This window comes from Camelus ferus, chromosome 1, assembly GCF_009834535.1.
Source record: "Camelus ferus isolate YT-003-E chromosome 1, BCGSAC_Cfer_1.0, whole genome shotgun sequence".
NCBI lineage: Eukaryota > Metazoa > Chordata > Mammalia > Artiodactyla > Camelidae > Camelus > Camelus ferus.
In genome coordinates, this window is record NC_045696.1 from 107,873,129 (window position 1) to 107,893,235 (window position 20,107).

A 20,107-nucleotide genomic window follows, 5' to 3' on the forward strand; every position below is an offset into this window, starting at 1 on the left:
AAAGTTACACACTTTTAGTAGGTATACCACAGAAGTGATGTTGTGTCCTTTTCAGTCATAAAAGAGTATGTGATGTTGATATTTTCTACAACTTGTGGTGTTAACTTTTTTAAATTTATTTTTTATTGAAGTATAGTCAGTTTACAATGTTGTGTCAATTTCTGGTACAGAGCACAATGCTTCAGTCATACATGAATATACATATATTCATTTCCATATTCTTTTCACTGTAAAAGATATTTTCACAAGATACTGAATATATTTCCCTGAGCTATACAGTATAAACTTGTTTATCTATTTGATATATACCAGTCAGTATCTGCAAATCTCGAACTCCCAGTTTATCCCTTCCCACCCCCTTCCCACCTGGTAACCATAAGTTTGTATTTTATGTCTGTGAGTCTCTTTTTGTTTTATATATAAGTTTATTCGTCTTTTTTTTTTTTTTTAGATTCCACATACGAGTGATATCATATGGTATTTTTTTTTCTCTTTCTGGCTTACTGCACTTAGAATGACATTCTCCAGGGCCATTCATATTGCTGCAAATGGCATTATTTTATCATTTTTATGGCTGAGTAGTATTCCATCGTACAAATATACCACGACTTCTTTATCCAGTCATCTGTCAATGGACATTTAGGTTGTTTCCATGTCTTGGCTATTGTAAATAATGCTGCTATGAACATTGGGGGTGCTGGTATCTTTTTGAATTAAGGTTCCCCCTAAATATATGCCCAGGAGTGGGACTGCTGGATCATATGGTAAATCTGTTTTAGTCTTTTGAGGAATCTCCATACTGTTTTCCACAATGGCTGCACCAAACTGCATTCCCACCAGCAGTGTAGGAGGGTTCCCTTTTCCCCACACCCTCTCCAGCATTTATCATTTGTGGACTTTTGAATGATGGCCATTCTGACTGGTGTGAGGTGATACCTCATTGCAGTTTTGATTTGCATTTCTCTGATAATTAGTGATATTGAGCATTTTTTCATGTGCCTATTGGCCATTTGTATGTCTTCACTGGAGAATTGCTTGTGGTGTTAATTTCTGAACACACTTAGCTGAAGTGCTATTTGCTGGATTTACCACCATAAAGTTGTTGTTGTTTTTGTTGTTGTTATTACTATTATTATTTTGGTTAGGAAAACTTTATTATGCTCCATGCATCCAGGGAGGGAGCTTATACATGCACACGCACACTCACACAGGCACACACAGCTCATACTGCTGGCTGGCACTTAATAATTGATAAATATTGTGGGGTAGATACTTTGAGACTCTGCTAATATCCTGTTTCTCTGCAAACATTTGACCACTGATTTATCAGTCATTGATGGAACTTGACGGTGGCATTTATGATGTGGTGTTTACTTAGCAGTCATTTCGTTTTTTCCCTTATTTCCCCTGCATTTATTAACTGGACTTCTATAAGGAAGAGCTGTTCTTTCTTGCCTGTGTTATTTGTTTGTTCAATTTACGTCAGTATAGACTCATGGGTATTTATTTTATTCTAGTGTTTATAATCCAATACTACTATTGTATTAGATTATATCATATCAAAAGTATCATAAAGTAATATTATTATTTTCTCTGACCCATGAGCTAGCTTTGGTCACTGGGAACATTTGGTCATTTGGTCATTGTGTCCTCTTGACATGTCCTATTCTTTTGTGAGTACTTCTATATTTTCTGGTATCATAAGAGGGTAAAAGGCTCATCTTATATTTTCCTTGCTTCAGCCCTAGAATGAATCTTTTTTCCAAGCAACATTCCTTTTATTGCAGAATGGTATTTAGAAACCAAGTCTGGGGGCTAGGTGTGCTCATTACTACTGGGGTGTCATTGTTACTGGAGCCTCTTAGCAGGCAGAACTAGGAATACATGTATAGATACCAGTCCATGCACACACATTTACCTGTATTTCTTTCTTTATCTATTTATATATATTAAAAACTATGTAATAATACAGATAACTGATTCCAATTCCATACTACAAAGTTCATTGTTGCCTTCCCCCTTTCTTTAGTAACTTTAACAGAATTTCCAACCCATACCCCACTGAGAAAGTAACTTACTAACTAGACTACAGTATTTGTGTACAGCTCCTTTTGTCTTTAGTCTTAAGAGTACCCAGTTAAAATATTGTTTTCCAAGGTCACTTAGGTTAGCTCTTTCCTTATCTTCCTTTATCCTCCTTAATGTGGCTATGTTATCCATCAGTAATACAGTTCAGTTCATTTGTTACTATTTATATTCTGTTTTGTTTTTCTTTTTCCTACAGGTCTTGGTTGATTTTAATTCATTATTTACTTCTTGGAAGGAGAGTATGTGAAACATTACTATGATTCTAAGAGTCAAAGCTAATGTAGATTTGACATCTTAATAATACAGAGTCTTCCCATCCATAAAGATGTATCTCTCCCTTTATATAAATCTTCTTTCTCTCAGCAATGTTGTACTGTTTTCAGTATACAAGTCTTGCACATCTTTTGTCAGATTCATCTCTAAGTATTTAAAATTTTGAGGTGGTATTACAAATGGTATTTAAGTGATTCCAACTTCCAGTTATTTGTTGCTGGTATATAGAAAGAAAATTGAGTTCTGTATATTGATCATGTATCTGTAACCTGCTGAACTCACTTATCAAACACAGTTTTAGCAGCATCCCCCAAATTTTGATATGTTGTGTTTTAATTTTCCTAATTTAATGTACTTCCTAATTTTTCCTAAAATATTTCCTGACTTTCCTTTTCATTTCTTCTTCTTTGACCCATGAGTTATTCAGAAGTGTTATTTAGTTATCAAACATTTGCAGTTTTTCCACAGATCTGTTACTATTTCTAATTTAATTCCATTAAAGTCAGAGAACATATTTTATGAGCTGAATATTTAAAATTTGTTGAGATTTGTTCTACAGCCCAGAATATAATCTATTTGGTAAATATTCTGTGTACATGTGAAAAGAAATGTGTATTATTCTGTTGCTGGGTGAAGTGTAATGTAAATGTCAATTAGGTCACATTGGTTGATAGTCTTATTCAAGTGTTCTATATCCTTACGGATTGTCTTTCTACTTGTTCTATTTTTTATTGAGAACAGCACATGGAAACTTACAACTATAATTGTGACTTTATCCCTGTAGTTCTATCAGATTTTGCTTCATGCATTTTGAAGGTCTGTTATTAGGTACATGAACATTTAGAATTGTTATGACCTCTTGATAAATCAATCCCTTTATCATTCCCTAGCAATATTATTTGCTCTAAAAACTACTTTGTCTGACATTAATATAGCCACCCAGACTTTTCTTTTCTTTTTGTGGCAAAAAACCCCACATAACATAAGGTTCGTCCTCCCAGCAACTTCCAAGTGCACAGTACAATATTGTCAACCACTTGTACACTGTTGTGCAACAGATCCCCAGGTGCCCCCTCCTCAATCCTGCCCAACAGACCACGACTCCTTACCTCACTCTCCCTCCATCCCCTGGCAACCACCATTCTTCCTTCCATCTGCACGAGTTTGACTATATTAGATACCTCATAGGAGTGGAGTCATGCAGTATATGTCTCTTTGTGACTGGCTTAGTTCCCTTAGCATAATGTTCTCAAGGTTCATCTATGTTGTTGCATGTGACAGAATTTTCCTTTTTTAAAAAGATGAACAATATTCCATTGTATGTATATACCACATTTTCTTTATCCATTCATCCAATGAAGACATTTAGGTTGCTTCCACTTCTTGGCTATTGTGAATAATGCTATCAACATGAGTGTTCAGATATGTCTTTGAGATTCTGTTTTCAGTTCTTTTGGATATACACCATGGAGTGGTATTGCTGATGATATGGTAGTTCTCTTTTTTAACTTTTTAAGGAAACCGCATATTATTTTCCACAGTGGCTGTATCATTTACATTCCTATCAATATCTCAACTTATCTACATCCTCACCAACACTTTCGTTTTCTGCTTTTTTTTTTTTTTTTTAAATAGTGGCCATACTAATGGGTGACGTGGAATTTCATTGTGGTTTTGGTTTGCATTCCCCTGCCTACTTAGTGATGTTGAACATTTTTTCATATACTTGTTAGACACTGTATCTTCTTTGGAGAAATGTCTATTCAAGTCCTTTGCCCATTTTAAAATGAGGTTGCTATTGTTATTGACTCACAAGAGTTCTCTATATATTCTGGATATTACCCCTTATCACATATGCTTGCAAAAATTTTTTTTTCCATTCTGTAGGTTGCCTTTTACTGTGCTGACTGTTTCTTTGCTGGGAAGTTTTGAAGTTCAGTATAATCTCATTTCTCTATCTTTCCTTTTGTCGCCTGTGCTTTTCATGTCATAGCCATAAAATCACTGCCAAGTCTAGCCATGAAGCTTTTCCCCTACGTTTTCTTCCAGGAGTTTTATAGCTTCAGGTCTTAAGTTTGGGTCTTTATTACATTTTGAGTTAATGTTAGTATATGGGGTAAGATAAGTTCTAACTTCTTTCCTTTGCATGTGGATATCTAGTTTTCCCAACATCATTTGTTGGAGACTATCCTTTCCCCACTGTGTACCCTTGGTACCCATGCTGAAGATCATTTGACCATAAAAGCAAGAATTTATTTCTGGGCTCTCTATTCTGTTCCATTGGTCTATATGTCTGTGTTTATGCCAGTATCATATTTTTCTCAGTACCGTACTGTTTTGATTGCTGTAGTTTGTAATATGTTTTGAAGTCAGAAAGTGTGAGGCTTCCAGCTTTGTTCTCCTTTCTCAGGATTGTTTTGGCTATTCAAAGTCCTTTACAATTCCATAAGAATTTGGGATTGCTTTTTCTATTCCTGCAAAAAATATCACTGGTATTTTTAAACAACTTTATTGAGGCATAACTAATATACAAAAATTACACATTTTAAATATATACAATTTGATAAGCTTGGACATAGGCATGTACCTAGGAAACCATCACCACAATCAAGGTAACAGGCATATCCATCATCTCCGACCGGTTCCCTGTGCTGCTTCTCTTTTTGTTTCTTTTTTCTTTTTCTTTTTTGGTAAGAAAGCTTTACATAAGATTTACCTTCTAACAAAATTTTAAGTGCACAGTATTATTAATGATAGGCACTATGTTGTAGAGCAGATCTCTAAAACTTATTTGTCTTGAATAATTGAAATTTTATACCCACTGAACAACATCTCCATGATTCTACTTAATATGAAGTATCTAAAATAGTTAAACTCATAGATGCAGAGAATAGAAATGGTAGTTGCCAGGGGCTGGGGAATGGGGCCACTGGGATTTTGATAGAGATTGCATTGATCTATAGATTATTCTAGCTACTATGGTCATTTAATAATATTAAGTCTTTTAATCCATGAACTTGGAATGTCTTTCCATTTATTTGTAAGAGCTTTCTTCTGATCAATGTTAGCATAGTGTATCTGTTAACGTATTCGTGCCTTTATATTTATTTCAGGACACAGATATTTGGGTCTTGCTTTTTTGTCTAATCTTTGCCTTCTGGGGGTATTCACACCACTTATATGTAATGTGACTACTGAGATGGTTAGGTTTAAATCTACCATCTTGCTATTTGTCCCATCCATTCTTTGTTCTTTTTTTCCCCTTCCTTTTCTGCCTCCTTTTTGGTTAACTGAATGTTCTTTATGATTCTTTCATTTTATTTCTTTTTTGGGCTTATTAGCTATAACTCTTTGTTATTTTAGTGGTGCATCAGAGGATACAACACAGATCTCTAACTTACTACAATCTACTTTCAAGAGATGTTATACCACTTCGTGGATTATATGTGAACCATAACGATACACATCCATTTCTCTTCTCCCAGTCTTTATGCTACTGCTGTCAAATTGTACTTAAACATATGTTAGAAACACCATAATATATTGTTGATAGTTTTGTTTAAAGAGTTAATTGCCTTCTAAAGAGATGCAAATAATAAAAAATCACATACATTTATCCATGTAGTTACCATTTCTGGAGCTCATTTCTTTGTGTAGCTTTGTATTTCCATCTGGTATTATTTTCTTCCTTGCCTAAACAACTTTAAAAACAAACAAACAAAACACATGTCTTGTAGTGCATTTCTGCTGGTGTTGAATTCTTTCAGCTTTTCTATGTCCAAAAAAATCTTTAATTCACCCTTATTATTGGAACATATTTTCTCTCGGTATAGTATTCTAGGTTGATAGTTCTTTTCTTTCAGTACTTTAAAGATGTTGCTCCACTGTCTTCCGGCTTGGATTTTTCTGACATGAAATCCACTGTCATCTTTGTTTCACTCTATGAAATGTGACTATTTTCTCTTGCTGCTTTCCAAACTTTCTTTTTATTATTGGTTTTGAGCCACTTTATTGTGATATATCCTGGTATAGTTTTCTTTGTGTTTCTTGTGCTTTGGGCTAATTGAGCATCTTGGGTTTGTGAGTTCATAGTTTTTATCACGTACAGAAAATCTGGGGCCATCATCTCTTCAAATAATTTTCCTGTTCCCCTGCAATGCAATTTCAGCACCAACTATCCAGAGATAGTGCAGATTTCACAGGTAAAGGCACAGCCCTCTACTAGGCTCCTCGCACTTCAGACATAACTCTCAGGTTCCCAGGCCACCCATGTTTCTGACTAACTGGCTATAAATTTGGGGTTTTCCATTATTCCCTCAGATTCAATAATTTTCCCAAATGACCCAGAGAACTGACAAAAGTACCAAATTATGATTACCATTCTAATATAAAGGATACAAACCAGGACAAGCCAAAGAAGAGATGCACAGGGCAAGGTCTGGGAAGGTCCGAAACATGGAGCTTCTGTGTCCTCAAGACACGTCACCCTCCCAGCACATCACTGTGTATCATTAGCCAGGGGAGCTGAATTGTGCTTCAGTGTCCAGAGTTTTTTTTTTTTTTTTTTTTATTGGGTTTCATTATGTAGGCATTATTGAATTATTGGCCACATGACTGAATTCAATCTCTAGGCTCCCTCCCCTCTTTGGAGGTCAGGCTGATAGCAACTGGTTGAAAGTCTCAACCTCTAATCACATGGGTGGCCTTTCTGGCATGGGACAATCATAAAGCTCACCTTCTCAGGAATCACTATCTTTTGTTGCCAGATGTTCAGCATCTTGAAAACCATTGTTTTAAATTCTTCCCTGATATTTTTTGTTGTTTCAGTGGGAAGGTAAATCCAGTCCCAGTTACTCCATCTTGGTCAGAAATGGAAGATCTGTTGATTTTGTATGTTAGTTTTATTTCCCTCTGTTTTACTGAAATCTTTTATTGGTTGAGTTTTATCATCGATTCTCTTAGTTTTCCAGGTTTACTGTCATGTCCTTTATGAATAGATACTTCTACTTCTTCAATCACTCTTATGCCTCTAATTGTTTTCTCTTGTATAACTACTCCAGCACAATTCTGAATAGTAGTGGAGATAGCAGGCATCCTTGCTTTGTTTCTGATCTTAGTGGAAATGCCGCTAATATTTTCCCATTAAATAAGGTACCTGCTTTAAGCACTAAGTTGTATGTATGCATATGTGTGTGTGTGTGTGTGTGTGTGTATGTGTGTATACATATATACATACATATATATATAAAATCATGTTAAAAATGTATCTCAAATACCTATTTTCTTGAGCGTTTTTTAAATGAACAGTTGTTAAATTTTGTCCAAAGTTATTTCAGCATCTATTGAGACAATCATGATTTTTTTTCTTAGATATATGACATTAATAAAGATCCTAATAGTGAACCAATCTTGACTTCCTGGAATAAATCCAACTAGGTTATGTGCTTTCTGTTTGGTAATACTTCACTTACTACTTTTCATCATTATCATGAATTATATTAATTTGCAGTTTTCTTTTTTGTACTGTCTTTACCTGGTTTACATACCAGTATTACACTTATTCATAAAAGGAGCTATGATGTTTTCCTCCCTTTCAATTATCCAGAATAATTTATTAAGCATTAGGGCTATCAGGTCTTTGAGGGTTTCACAGAATGTGAAACTAGCTGGGCCTGGTGCTTTCTGTGGGGTAGTTCCTTAATAAGTATCTCTACTTCTTCTAAGGAAATTAGATTAAATTAGTCTAAATAAAATGGGGTCAATTTTGGTCATATGTGTTTTCCTAGGAAAATATCCATTTCATCTAGCTTTTCAGAGGTCTGCAAGATAGTCTTTAATGATTTTATAAAAATGTCTTCTGTTCCTCCTTGTCATTTCTTATTTTGTATATTAGTGCTTTCTCCTTTTTCTTGATCAAATTAGCTAATCATTGGTCTACTTTGTTAATGTTTTCCTCATATCAAGATTTCAATTTATTAAAAATGCTACTGCTTTTTAATTCTCTATCTCTTTAATTTCTGATCATTATCGGGGGGTAGGTGATAGGTACATGGTGGTTCAGTAGATTACTCTGTATTTGTATATGCTCACAATTCTCCAAAATAAAAAATTAAAAAATTATATATATACATGGTATAAAATCAAGGAGTATATAAGAACTTATGATGGAAAGAAACATTCTACCAACCTACCCCATTTATGCATCTTTAGCCCAACTTCTTTTTAATCATTTATATATATATATTTTTGCTTATGTCTATAATGAAACATAAATTTAATTATAATTTAAATATAATTAATATTGTGTTTGAATTACTTTTCTTTACAGCTTTATCAACTTTAGACAATATTTATTATTCTTTGCTAGGAAAGATGAGGATTTAGCTCATTTATTCTGTCCTACCTTACTTGTCTTACCCAGTACTTGAGGTTTAAGATTTTTAGTTCTTGTATTGGTTATCTTTGTAAACTGCAAATCATCTACTTATAAGTTTGTTTCTCACTTCATTCATCTTAGTGCCTTAATTTCCCTTCACACAGACTGATGATAACAGCACCCTTATCCTTATCTTCTTTTCTCCCTTTTTTCTCCTTTCATTTTGTTGGCAATATTTTGACTTTTACAGTATTCAGGTTTTAAAAATACTGTTCTGCAACCATAGTAAAATTTTCTATAGTTTATCCATAGGGTGATTTTAGGTGCTATACATTAAAATGTTTTATGATATTTTGACTACATAAATACTGTTGAATGCTAGGTTAAGCAGTATGGAAGGAATGCATCTCATTTCTTACTGTTCCAATGTCAGATCCTTTGGGGCATTCAAAGGAGAATGTTCCAGGCATTGAGGTTAAATGAGCCTTCTTTTCTTACCCTCCATCAGTTGTTTATAATCATGCCATATTTCAGGTTGCTGCCTGTTTATACAAGACTGTTTTACACAGTTTTTTCATTTTTCTTGGAGTTTCTAATTGCTTTTCTTTAGCTTGCTGATACAGAATGCTGTGCCTTCATCATGCTCTCCAGTAACCCTGTTTTCTGATATAACTACTATTGCATGGAATCCTTCCTCACTCCTACCTCCCTTTATGGAGAACTCTAGATAAATCCTCCACCTTCTCTATTCCGGGCTGGCTGCTCTTTAGGTGCCAACCTGGGAACTTTCTTCCACTGCTTCTCTGGATTGAATCTACTGTTTCCTGGATCTCATGCATTCCTCCTTCTTGGTTTACTTAATTTGCTGTAGTATATATTCAAGTAACTCTCTAAGAAAATAGGAGATAAGCTTTCAGAGTTTTAAAATGTCTTTATTCTACCCTCATATCCAATTGATTGCTTGGCAGGATATAGAAATCTGAGTTCAAATCCATTTCCACAGAGTTGCCAACGAGAATCTAATACCACCCCGATTCTTTTTCCTATTAAGGTGACCTGGTTTTTCTCTCTGGAAGAGTTCAGTGCTTTTCTAAAATTTCAAGAGGACTTGTTTATATATATCTTTTAAAAATTCATTGTGTGTGGCACTCCTTTCAACCAAAAGACTTCTTATATTCTGTATTATTTCTCTGATTCTGTGGGCAGTGACTGGAGGATACATAAGAGATTTGGGTGGGAGGGTCACATTCTGTATTTGATCAGATGATGGTTACACAGGCATGCTGTGTTTCCCCAGGAAAGGGACAGGAACCCCAAGGAATCCCACTGGGCTCCTGGTCTTTGGACCCATCCCATCACTCCAGTCCTTCCAATTCTTTGCACCCTGTATTATTTCTTTGATGATTTCCTTCTCTCTATTTTCACCCTTCTTCTTCCCCAGACTCCAGTTAGTTAGATATTGAAATTCCTGAACTGGTCCTTTATGTCTCTTCTGTCTCTGTCTCCCATGTGTGCACGTGTGTGCCACAGATATCCTTAAACTTCAGTTTCCAGGCCTTATGTTGAAATTTTAAGTTTTGGTACTTACGTTTTAAAATTCAGACAGCTCTTTCTTGTGTTGGCATTCTGTTTTAATAAGATTCTATTCTTGTTCTATATATGCTTTCTGAATATAGTAATTTTTTTAAAAAAGACTTTTTAAAGGGCAGTTTTAGACTTACAGAAAAATTGAGAGTATAGTAAAGAGTTCCCATATACCCTGCACCCAGTTTCCCCAATTATTAATATTTTATTACATTAGCATTTGTTATAATTAATAAACTAATATTGATACATTATTATTACTATTATTAAAGGCCACCCTTTATTCACATTTTCTTAGTTTTCACTGATGTCTTTTTTCTGCTCTAGAATCCTGTATTACATTTAGTTGTTGTGCCTCTTCAGAATCCTTTTGGCTATGACAGGTTTTCAGACTTCCCTGGTTTCTGATGACCTTGACAGTTTGAGGGGTACTTGTCAGACACTATCCAGGACATTCCTCTATTGGGATTTGTCTTAACATGCTTTATTGTTTGTTTTGTTAACATGTCAGGCTGCACTTTGCATGTGGGAACCAGGTAAGGAGTCAGCTGGTCAGCTGTTTTGCACACCAACCTTCAGGGGTCTCCCATTTCTAATACTTCTTGTCAGATCTGCCTGACTTGGGGTTTACAGCCTCTCTGGGACCCTAATGAGCAGAGTGGAACAGAGCAGCTCACTTCTCCACAGCAGCCCATCATAGCCCCTCGTTCTGGACTGCAGCCTCCTCAGCCTGCTTTTGCTTTCTGTCTTCGAGAGGTACCACATCTTTTTTTTTTTTTTTCTCCAAGTTTTGAAATCTTTATTTTAAACTTATAACTTGATTGACAGTTTGGGTTCAAAATTCTATACTGAAAGTAATTTTCCCTCAAAATGTTGATATTATTGATTCACTGCTTTCAGATCCCCATTGTTACTGCTGAGAAATCTAGTGCCATTTTGATCCTTTGTTGTTTTCTTATTTGAATAGTCAAATAAAAATTTAAATATAATGTATGTATGTACATATATCATATATATACAAAGTTTTCATTTTGAAATATTTTTAAAATTATGGAAAAGTCACAGAAATAGTAGAAACAATTCTTGTATATCCCTCACCCAGACTCCAGAGTTCTTAAATTAAGGAAATACTACATCTCTTGTACACTGATTTTTCTGTCCTTCACTCCTCTCTGCTGTTCCATTCACTTTCATGGGTTTATTACTTATAAATTTCTATGTTTTAACTTCAGAGGAGTTTGGAAAATAATGGGAAGAAAATGTCTGAGTCTGTCATCTTTTTCCAAAAGACTCCACATATTCACTTCTTATACAGAAATAAAATTTCTCCTTACATTTAAGGGAAGGAAGTATAAATGTCCACTAACTCATAATTATAATTTTGTTGTTTGCAATTCTCTTGGTATAGACTTAATTTATATTCCTGTCAAAGCTTTTATTAAAGCTTCTGATAAAACTCAGTCAGGGTAGGGTCCCCACAGGAAAAAGAAGTCACCCATACCAACTTTTCATGAAGTAACTACGTGTAGAGTTGTGGGCAAGTTAAGGGAACAGACAAAGGAATGGGAGGCACAGGGGATGAGTGACAGAAAGATACTGTTACAGTCCCCAGGGCCAAAAACAATGGGAGAAAAAGAGTTACAGGACCCCCATAGACACTACAACTGTGGAGAAGGGGCTATCCAGCAGAAGCTGTTCACAGAGAAACACAGTTACTGTGCTGAAGCAAGGAGTCTGGAAGAAATGCTAACTTCTTTCTCCTTCGCCCTCCCACCTCCTGGCAGTGCTATCCATTGGCCAGACCCAACCAGAAGACAGCAAAAGTGACCCAAAATACGCAGTTTGCAGGAGACAGAGCAGGGCCAGGAATGGATGCAGGGATGAGGCGAGGGGTGGCTACAGAACTTTCACAAAACATAAATAGGGATAATGTTCGACATTATGAATATTTTTGATTAAATGTACAAAACTATTAAGAATCCTCATTCCCATGAGTACTTTTTAAAGGGGAACAAAACCATGGAGATGGGGCTGAGGATAATCAAGGTCATCATGCAAATTAAGACAAGCTCAGAGACCCTGTACATAAGACAAATTACAACCCAACTTCATTTTCTGAATATGTAAAGCTATTACAACAATTAGATATCTATGTCATATGGTGTTAGAAGTCAGGACAGTGGTTCCCCGGGGCAGCAGTGATCAGGAGGGAGCAGGGGAAGCTTTAGGGGTGCTGGTAATGTTCTGCTTCTTGATCTGGGTGCTACTTACACAGATGTGCTCACATTGTGAAAATCAACTGATTGATGCACTATGACTTGTGTGTTTTTTTGTGTGTGTATGTTATAGTTCAACAAAAATCTACAAAAAAAAAAAACCCCCGGTAGACATGAATACAACTTAAAAAACCCCAAGTATGTCAATGTATTTTTTTGCCTTTCTTTAGGCATCCTTACCAACAGTCAACAAGGATTTACTAGAACAACTAAAACAATGATATGCATTCAACAGAAACGAAAGGCAGACCTTAGCTTCAAAAAATTTGTGAGCTTCTTAGGAAAACTGAGTATTTAGACATGAAATTAAGAATACTGACAAGAAATATATGTAACAAAGAATGCTGCAGTAAAAACAGCTCCAATATTGGCGTGCAACTGATTCTCATCAGAAGGCCTGGATAAAAATACTCCCCAGGTCGGCTCTTTCTGTTGGAGCTCTCTTTCTCTTAACCTTAACAAAGGTCAACTCAGCTAACTAGGCCAAATGCCTGGTTTCACAAGGTGCTTCCGTGATTGCTGTGGGTGGCCAAGGGGGAGGCTGAGTGGCCCTTCTCTTCTGCTTCAGCAGAAGGAGCGCTCTGTTACCTGTTTTGTACTACGGGTTCTACATTAATTTCCACTTAACAAAAGGATTTCACTGCTAAAACAAGTCTGGAAACCACTCTTTTAGAAATCTGACCTCTAGATTTGTATATCTCAATTGACACATCTTACAGTTGAAAAACCTCTGAAACTCTAAAAATGAAACCCATTTTAAAAAGGAAATGAAAATTACCTGAAGTAAAGGAATAAAATCATCCTGTTCTAGAGAGCTGCAGCTGGGCTTTGCTAGAAGACAGATAAACTTAGAGGCATCATCGTGATGGTTACTCAGCAACCTATAAAAGAAACAACAGCTTAGGAAGACTGGCTACTGTGAACAATGACTACAACATCAGTACTTGGTAATTCTGGTCTGATCAGAAGGCCATCAAGGTCAAGAATCAAGTGCTCTCCTTACAATGATTAAAAAAATTATTTTTTTCCATGCTCTTGATTTTTTTCAAGAAATTATTAAAAGGGCCATTTTAGTAAAAGCTCAACAACAAGATGGTATATTATTTTTGTAGAATGCTTCTGAGACCACAGGTAAAAATACACTTGAAGGAGAATGTCCGCTCAGGTTTAGCTCAGGACATCTGGATCCAGAGTTCCAGAATTGCCTACCAGGAGGAACCACTGTGCACCACCTAAGACATAAACGTGTTTGCCCAGGTTGGCAGACATACTCAGGACCAAACTGATAGGGGGCTTTTGAAATTAGACTTTGAAGGACCGGGCTTAAGGGAAAAAAAAGTCCTATTAAGACTCCAAGCTCTAAGAATTCCTCATGTCCAACTAATTGCTGGAAATTTCTATTTGGATACTATACTCTGACAGCAAAGTCAAAATTTCAAAAACCAAATTTAGAATCCTCCTCTCAAAGTCAGTACTTTTCATGGATGTCTATTTTTGTTAATAGTGGTACCACCATGAGTTACCTGGGCTTGAAAATTTGAAGTCATTTTAGACCTATTTCTCTTCCTTATTGTCCACATTCAATTAGTCTTCAAATTTTCTGTTTTCCTTCCTTAATCATTTATTGCATGTTAATTGTATGCCAGATACTGAGTCTGGCCTGCGGATACTTGGGATACAAAGAAAATGAGACATGGCATTATGCCCTGTAAGGAGCTTACAGTCTAGTGAGAGAGCTACACCAATAAGATTATACCCCTGTGTGACAGCCACCACAGATGTAATACGCACAGGGTGTCATGGAAGGACACGAGAGGGCCAGTGAGATTCCCCGAATAGGTGAAATAGGAAACCGGGCTGCTGTGGATTAAGAGGGTCGCAAGTACAAATGCCGGTGTGAGAGTGCCTAGATTATCTCTGCAAGTGCAGGGGTGGTAAGGGACGGGGACATGAGCATGCAGGATCGGATCCTGGAGGCCCTTTACATTAGGTCAAGAAGCCTAGACTTCAGCCTACTCCACAGAAGAATTTCAACTCGAACAGTGACATGATCAGATGTGTTTTTCAGAAATATTAAGCAAAAATCCAACCAAGGGCTTGAGCATGGATACTGGCAGTGGGCAATGAAGAGAAGGGGGCAGATATGGTTGAAACGCAAGGACATGGTAGTTGGTATGTGTGGAGGGGTAACAGGGGGAAATCCATGATGACTCCCAGGTCTCTAGCTTGGACCACTAAGTGCTTGGAATCCAAGATGGAAATACTGCAGTCCTGAGGAATATTTCCTCAAAACATTCTAGATAAGCATTCCTTCCTTCCTAGTTCCATTTTACCACCAAGTCCAGGGTCTTATTACTCCACCCTGAGACTTCCAGAAGGGAAAAGGGTCATAATAGGCTTCAGTGTTCATCCAACCTTGTATCATGGACAATTCATCATTCTGAAACATTCTCTGATCATGTAACTCCCTTTTCCAAAACTGTAAGGTAGCTTTCTACCACTTACATGAGTAAGTCTAAATGTCTGTGCTGGGCATTTAGGGCCCTCCCTGTTAGGCTAGAGCCTGCCCACCTACCTATCTCACCACTTGGCTAAACGAAATTTCCCCTCCAGGCAGCTGGCCTGACCTACTCTCCTCTGAAGGTGCCATGTGCACTCCTGCCTGGGTGCCCTTTCTCACGCTGTTCTGCTTTCCCAGAACCCCGCCCCTCCCAACTCTGCCACCTGAATGCTGGCTATACTTTAAGGTCCAGCTAATAACTCACCTCTTTCAAAAAGCCTTCTCTGACAACTAAATTTCTTCTTGATCTTTGTGCTATTTAATTTATATGTGTTATGTATTCCACTGTACCATGAGCATTTTTTTTTTTTTATTTCTCTGGCACCTAAAGGGTAAAGTTTAAGCTTTTTTTTTCCTTAGCACCCTGCATAGTCATTTTCACATAGAAGATTTTCAAAAAATGGTTGTGATCTGTCTAACAGATGTACACTTAACTGTCTTCATTTGTGATTATTAAAGCCACAGAATGATCTTTATATTTACTCTCTGTATCACTTTTCAGCATGCTAAGACTCCCAAAGTTAAATAAATCTATGTTTCACAAAAAGATTAGTGCAGTAGGTGCTGATGGGAACCACCTCTTAGGTTTAGAAAATGGGTGGGATGATCACAACAAAAAGACAGCGAAGTCTTTGGAAAGCAGTGCTTTTATGAAGAAAGGACAGCACCACTAAATAAAACCTGCACAGATATGACAGATACTCTGAGAAGGAAAAGTCAAAGCAGGTATGACCTTTTACTATCAGAAGCATGAAACAGAAAGAAAAGGTGAATTACTATTCTTGCCAATGCTAGTGGCTAGTGAACTCTATATGGCAGGAGAAAAAGAAATAATAAAGGTTGTGAAAGCTGGAGAAAGAAGGTAAACGTAGTTATTTTATTGTTTGTTTTATGAGGGGGAGGTGATTAGCTTTCTTCATTCATTTCCCCTTGGGGGAGCTACTGGGGATTGAACCCCTGGCCTTTTGGGTGCTGAGCATGCGCTCTGCCACTTGAGCTATATCCTTCCCCTAAACGTGGTTATTCTAAACTGGTGTCTTCCAGAGCTCTTAAGACAAAACACTGTTTTGTTAACGGACAAATGACACGTTGGTGTGAAAAGGTAAGAGAAAGTAAAGCATAAAAAAGCTGGAGTGACATTTCTGGCTCTGTCTGAGAGGAGCTCTGCCACAAGGCTGGCAAACCAGGAGCTCAAATGGAAAAGCTGTGGAGCAATGTCTTTCCCCTAAAAATGTCTTGACTGTAAGAGAAGCAGATGTCAGAGTACAGATATGAAACAGGCAGCAGAGTGGGGAAGGGAGCGGGTGCAGAGGTAGGGGAAGGTGGAGGGGTTCATCCTCAAACCACCTGGAGGCCTCAGAAGCCTCCACCCCATGAGCACTGTGACAGGAGGCAAATTATTTCTGTTATGCTGGGATTTTCGTATTTGACTTTTCCCTCAAGATTATATAAAGCCTATTATTGGAGCAAGTCAGCATGTATATGTATACGCCAATATATTTTAATTCTGCATCATCTGCCAGTTATTTTTTGTACTTGAAAGTTTTAATATATTATACTTGGATCCAAGTCACTTTATGCAAAGGGTACAATTTGTAAAAAATTACAAAAATAAACAAATGTCTTCTTCCAGGTCAGTGTGGTAATTCAAATCATCATGCTTAGTTGCTTAGTCTCCCAACATAGCCATAGTTGGGTCTCCTTTAAAGCACCCTGGTTTTTAAAATGCTTTTTAAGTGCTTAGAAGGAATTCCCACTAGAGGGCGCTCCAGTCATTATAGTATCTAGCCAGAAGATTAAAGCTTTAATACAGAGATATTTCACATATCCATTCATGGGATTTTTTTTTTTAATGAAAAAGATAGGGACAGTTGCTCATGCTATGTAACTTCATAAGCAGTTTCCTGCAGTAACTGAAAGTGAAGACTTGTGTTCCATGTCTTTTTTTTCCCCTTCTGCCTTTTGCAGGAATCTCTTTTCCTTAGAGAGCAAACGAAAATGATTCATCTCAATAAAGGAATACATCTGTGTGGGTGCTGCTGCTGCTCTGCCCACAACATAAATGGCCATCCTATCTCGGTGACACAAATATCTTAAGACAAAAAAACCCCCAAAAACCAAAAACCTGGCTGTTACCCTCCTTAACATTATATAGTTAATTGTAGCTAAACAAGTTGATTACTAGTTTTCCTTTGCTACAGTCAGCCTCAGACTCACTAACATAGGGTCCTAGCATATTCAAAATAACTTAGAATGTAAGCAGTTTCAGCTCTTCTCTCTGGCTCTAATCATTTATAGACTGCACTACTTCCTTTTTTCAATCTCCTAGCTTATTCAAAGCTTTCTCTTAAACAACCATAACTCATATCTTGCTGCTTTCTCAGATGGTCAGATGATTTCTGCCAACAGTGCTGAACTCAGTGGCTGTGTAAAACAGCTCTTTCTGGTTCACACTCCAGCTGAGGCCTTTTCAGGGCCTGGCACCTACCACAGGGGAGAGGCTAGCTGAATGAAAGTTGGAACATCTACACATTTCAAGTTCTTCAATTCCTCTACTGTTACATGCTGATTTCAAATAACAACAGTAATAATAACAGATAGGCAGACCACCCAGCTGAAGTCCTGGCTTTACCAGTGGGGAAAGGGTAGGGAATCCAAGCTGACCCCTCTATTGCTCAGGCCCTCGGTTCTATTTTCTTCCCTCAAGTTCTAGGCTGCCAGAACACCAAAGATAAATACCTCAATGGCAAATGCCAATTCCTTTACCGGTTTACTCCTGCTAATTAGTGCTTTTTTGCTAATTCCAGACTCCAAGGAATTCTTTTACTTTTATGACTACTTACCCACACACAGGAAAAAAAAAAGGCATTTTTTAGATTTTTATCCAGCCATTTCCTATTTGCCATAGGGGAGGTGAAATAGTGACCACGGCCCTGACTTTGGAGTGTCATCCTGCTGTTCTATGAGAAATGATTCTCCTAGCACCATTTTAGCCCTTGCTATGCAGACAATTTACAACTACTCCCTGTACAAACTGACTAAAATTTAACTGGAAAACGTGAAACATTTGTAACTTTTAGCTTTGATGTTGTTCTTTAAAAGAAGTCCATTAACTGGTAGTCTTATATGCCCTGATCACTTTAGTTCTATTCTAAGAACTTGATGAATTCAATTTGCTACCAAATTTTTAGAAATAAGAATATACTTATTAATCACCTATTATGTTCTCAAGCATTATACTAAGGGCTAACTAACGGCTTTTAGGTGGCATAAAAGGATTGAAGGAATCTGTAAGCTGAATTTTGCTATCATATGTTGATTTTAAATTATGATGATGGTAGGTGAGTAGCATTTCCCAAAAGTTCACCAGGAAGGGTATCTAGCCCAGAAATGGTGAGAAGAATATATGTAAGGGAGACTGATTAGTTACAAGAAGTAGAAGGGGCAAGCTATAACACTCTCTTAAATTGTGGAAATACAACAAGAAATAATTTCTAAAGAAGAAAGAAGGCAGAAAAAAATAAAAGAAAGAAGAAACTTGAGTTTGAATTCAAGAAAACTTGTCAGGATGTTAAAATCCAAGAGTCTCGTGAAACATTCTACTCATTTGCTCCTTAACTGGAGCTTTCAAAAAGTAATGATTAAACTCTATTAGAATTCAGTTATTTTAAATAAATCAACTAGATATAATTCTAAACTGGACCATATGAGAGTGGAAGCTGTATTTTTTACATGACACATGCTATCAGAGTCAAATCCTAAGACTCAAATTTAATAAGTGAAACTAAGAAACCATCAAATATTTATTAAAGAAGTATTTATAAAGATCTGCTTTACTGATTAGAGCCGTATAAGATAAAGGCTTATGGAAAGAATTTGTGTGTAGGCATAAAAAGTTGTGAATCACTGAATTTTACTTGTTGAAATAAAGGGTAAGGGGAAAATTAATAAATGAGTAAAATAAGTGACCTTTGTAAAGCACTTCATGAGGACCAGGCAATTCTTTGCCAAGCCTGAGTAACTGCTCACACTTACTTTCTCCACATGGCGACGAATGACTGTGCTGACACAAACCCAGTCCTCTCTCCCCCTGCAGCCCTGAACATAGGGGCTTTCCAATAGAGAGGACAGCCGCAGACCTGCAAACAAAACACAAATACAGCGTGAGCCAAGGGGCAGTGAAGAGATGACATGGACAAAGAAAGGGCCTTTGAGGCTTTTACCCTTCACGCCACACTGGACAGAGGACCCTTGGACCAGCAAAACTGGGGCAGAGGCAAACACATCAGCTAGGGTAGATTCAGAGGGACAGAGGGGAAACAAAATGAGAAGGTGACATGTTTAATGAAGAAAATGCAAATCCATTTACCTTTTCTTCAAGTTCATTTACGGTGATGTTCCTTTCCACTATCCTGATAGTTAAAGCAACCGGTCTCCCTTCCTTCCTACCACTCTTACATCATATATTTCCTACCATTAGGAAGAGAAAGAAATGACTGAATGTCATGGTTGTATATGCCCTTCCTTCCTATGGCAGAAAAAAAGGCCACCTTCATTGCTTGGTCGCTGGGTGTCAATGCACTCTCCCACCTATTCCCCTCTCTCTCCTTTGTTTATTATGTCAAGCCCCAGGTTCAAGAAGAACCAGAAAAGCCTGGTCTGTTCAAGAAAATAGTTATCAGATCTATTTAAATCTATTTAACTTTACAATTCAGGTGAAAGTGAAAGGTAAAAATTAAAATGCTATCCTTTATTTATATATTAGAAGACACCACAAATGACTACATATTATACAAGCCTTAGGAAGAACTAAAAGACAATATCTTAAAAGGTAATGCTCTTTTTCCTCCTTAATAAAAAGGTTTTAATTTCAATTAAAATGTTATTCTCATACTCTTATAAGAGTTCTTACCAAATTTATGTGCTTTTTACCCACAGGAGAAATCTTTA

General features: G+C 36.9%; 1 protein-coding gene across 6 annotated transcripts in view; it reads right to left on the reverse strand.

Annotated features, from left to right (window-relative positions):
* PPP2R3A (protein phosphatase 2 regulatory subunit B''alpha) overlaps positions 1-20,107 on the reverse strand; it is a 148,370-nt gene that overhangs the window by 53,577 nt on the left and 74,686 nt on the right. For all 6 annotated transcript variants that reach the window (XM_032488015.1, XM_032487996.1, XM_032488003.1 and 3 more), the window contains 2 exons: positions 19,193-19,296; positions 13,376-13,478 (listed from right to left, as the gene is read on the reverse strand). In XM_032488015.1, coding sequence (XP_032343906.1) covers positions 13,376-13,478; positions 19,193-19,296 — 207 coding nt within the window. The remainder of the gene's footprint in view (positions 1-13,375; positions 13,479-19,192; positions 19,297-20,107) is intronic.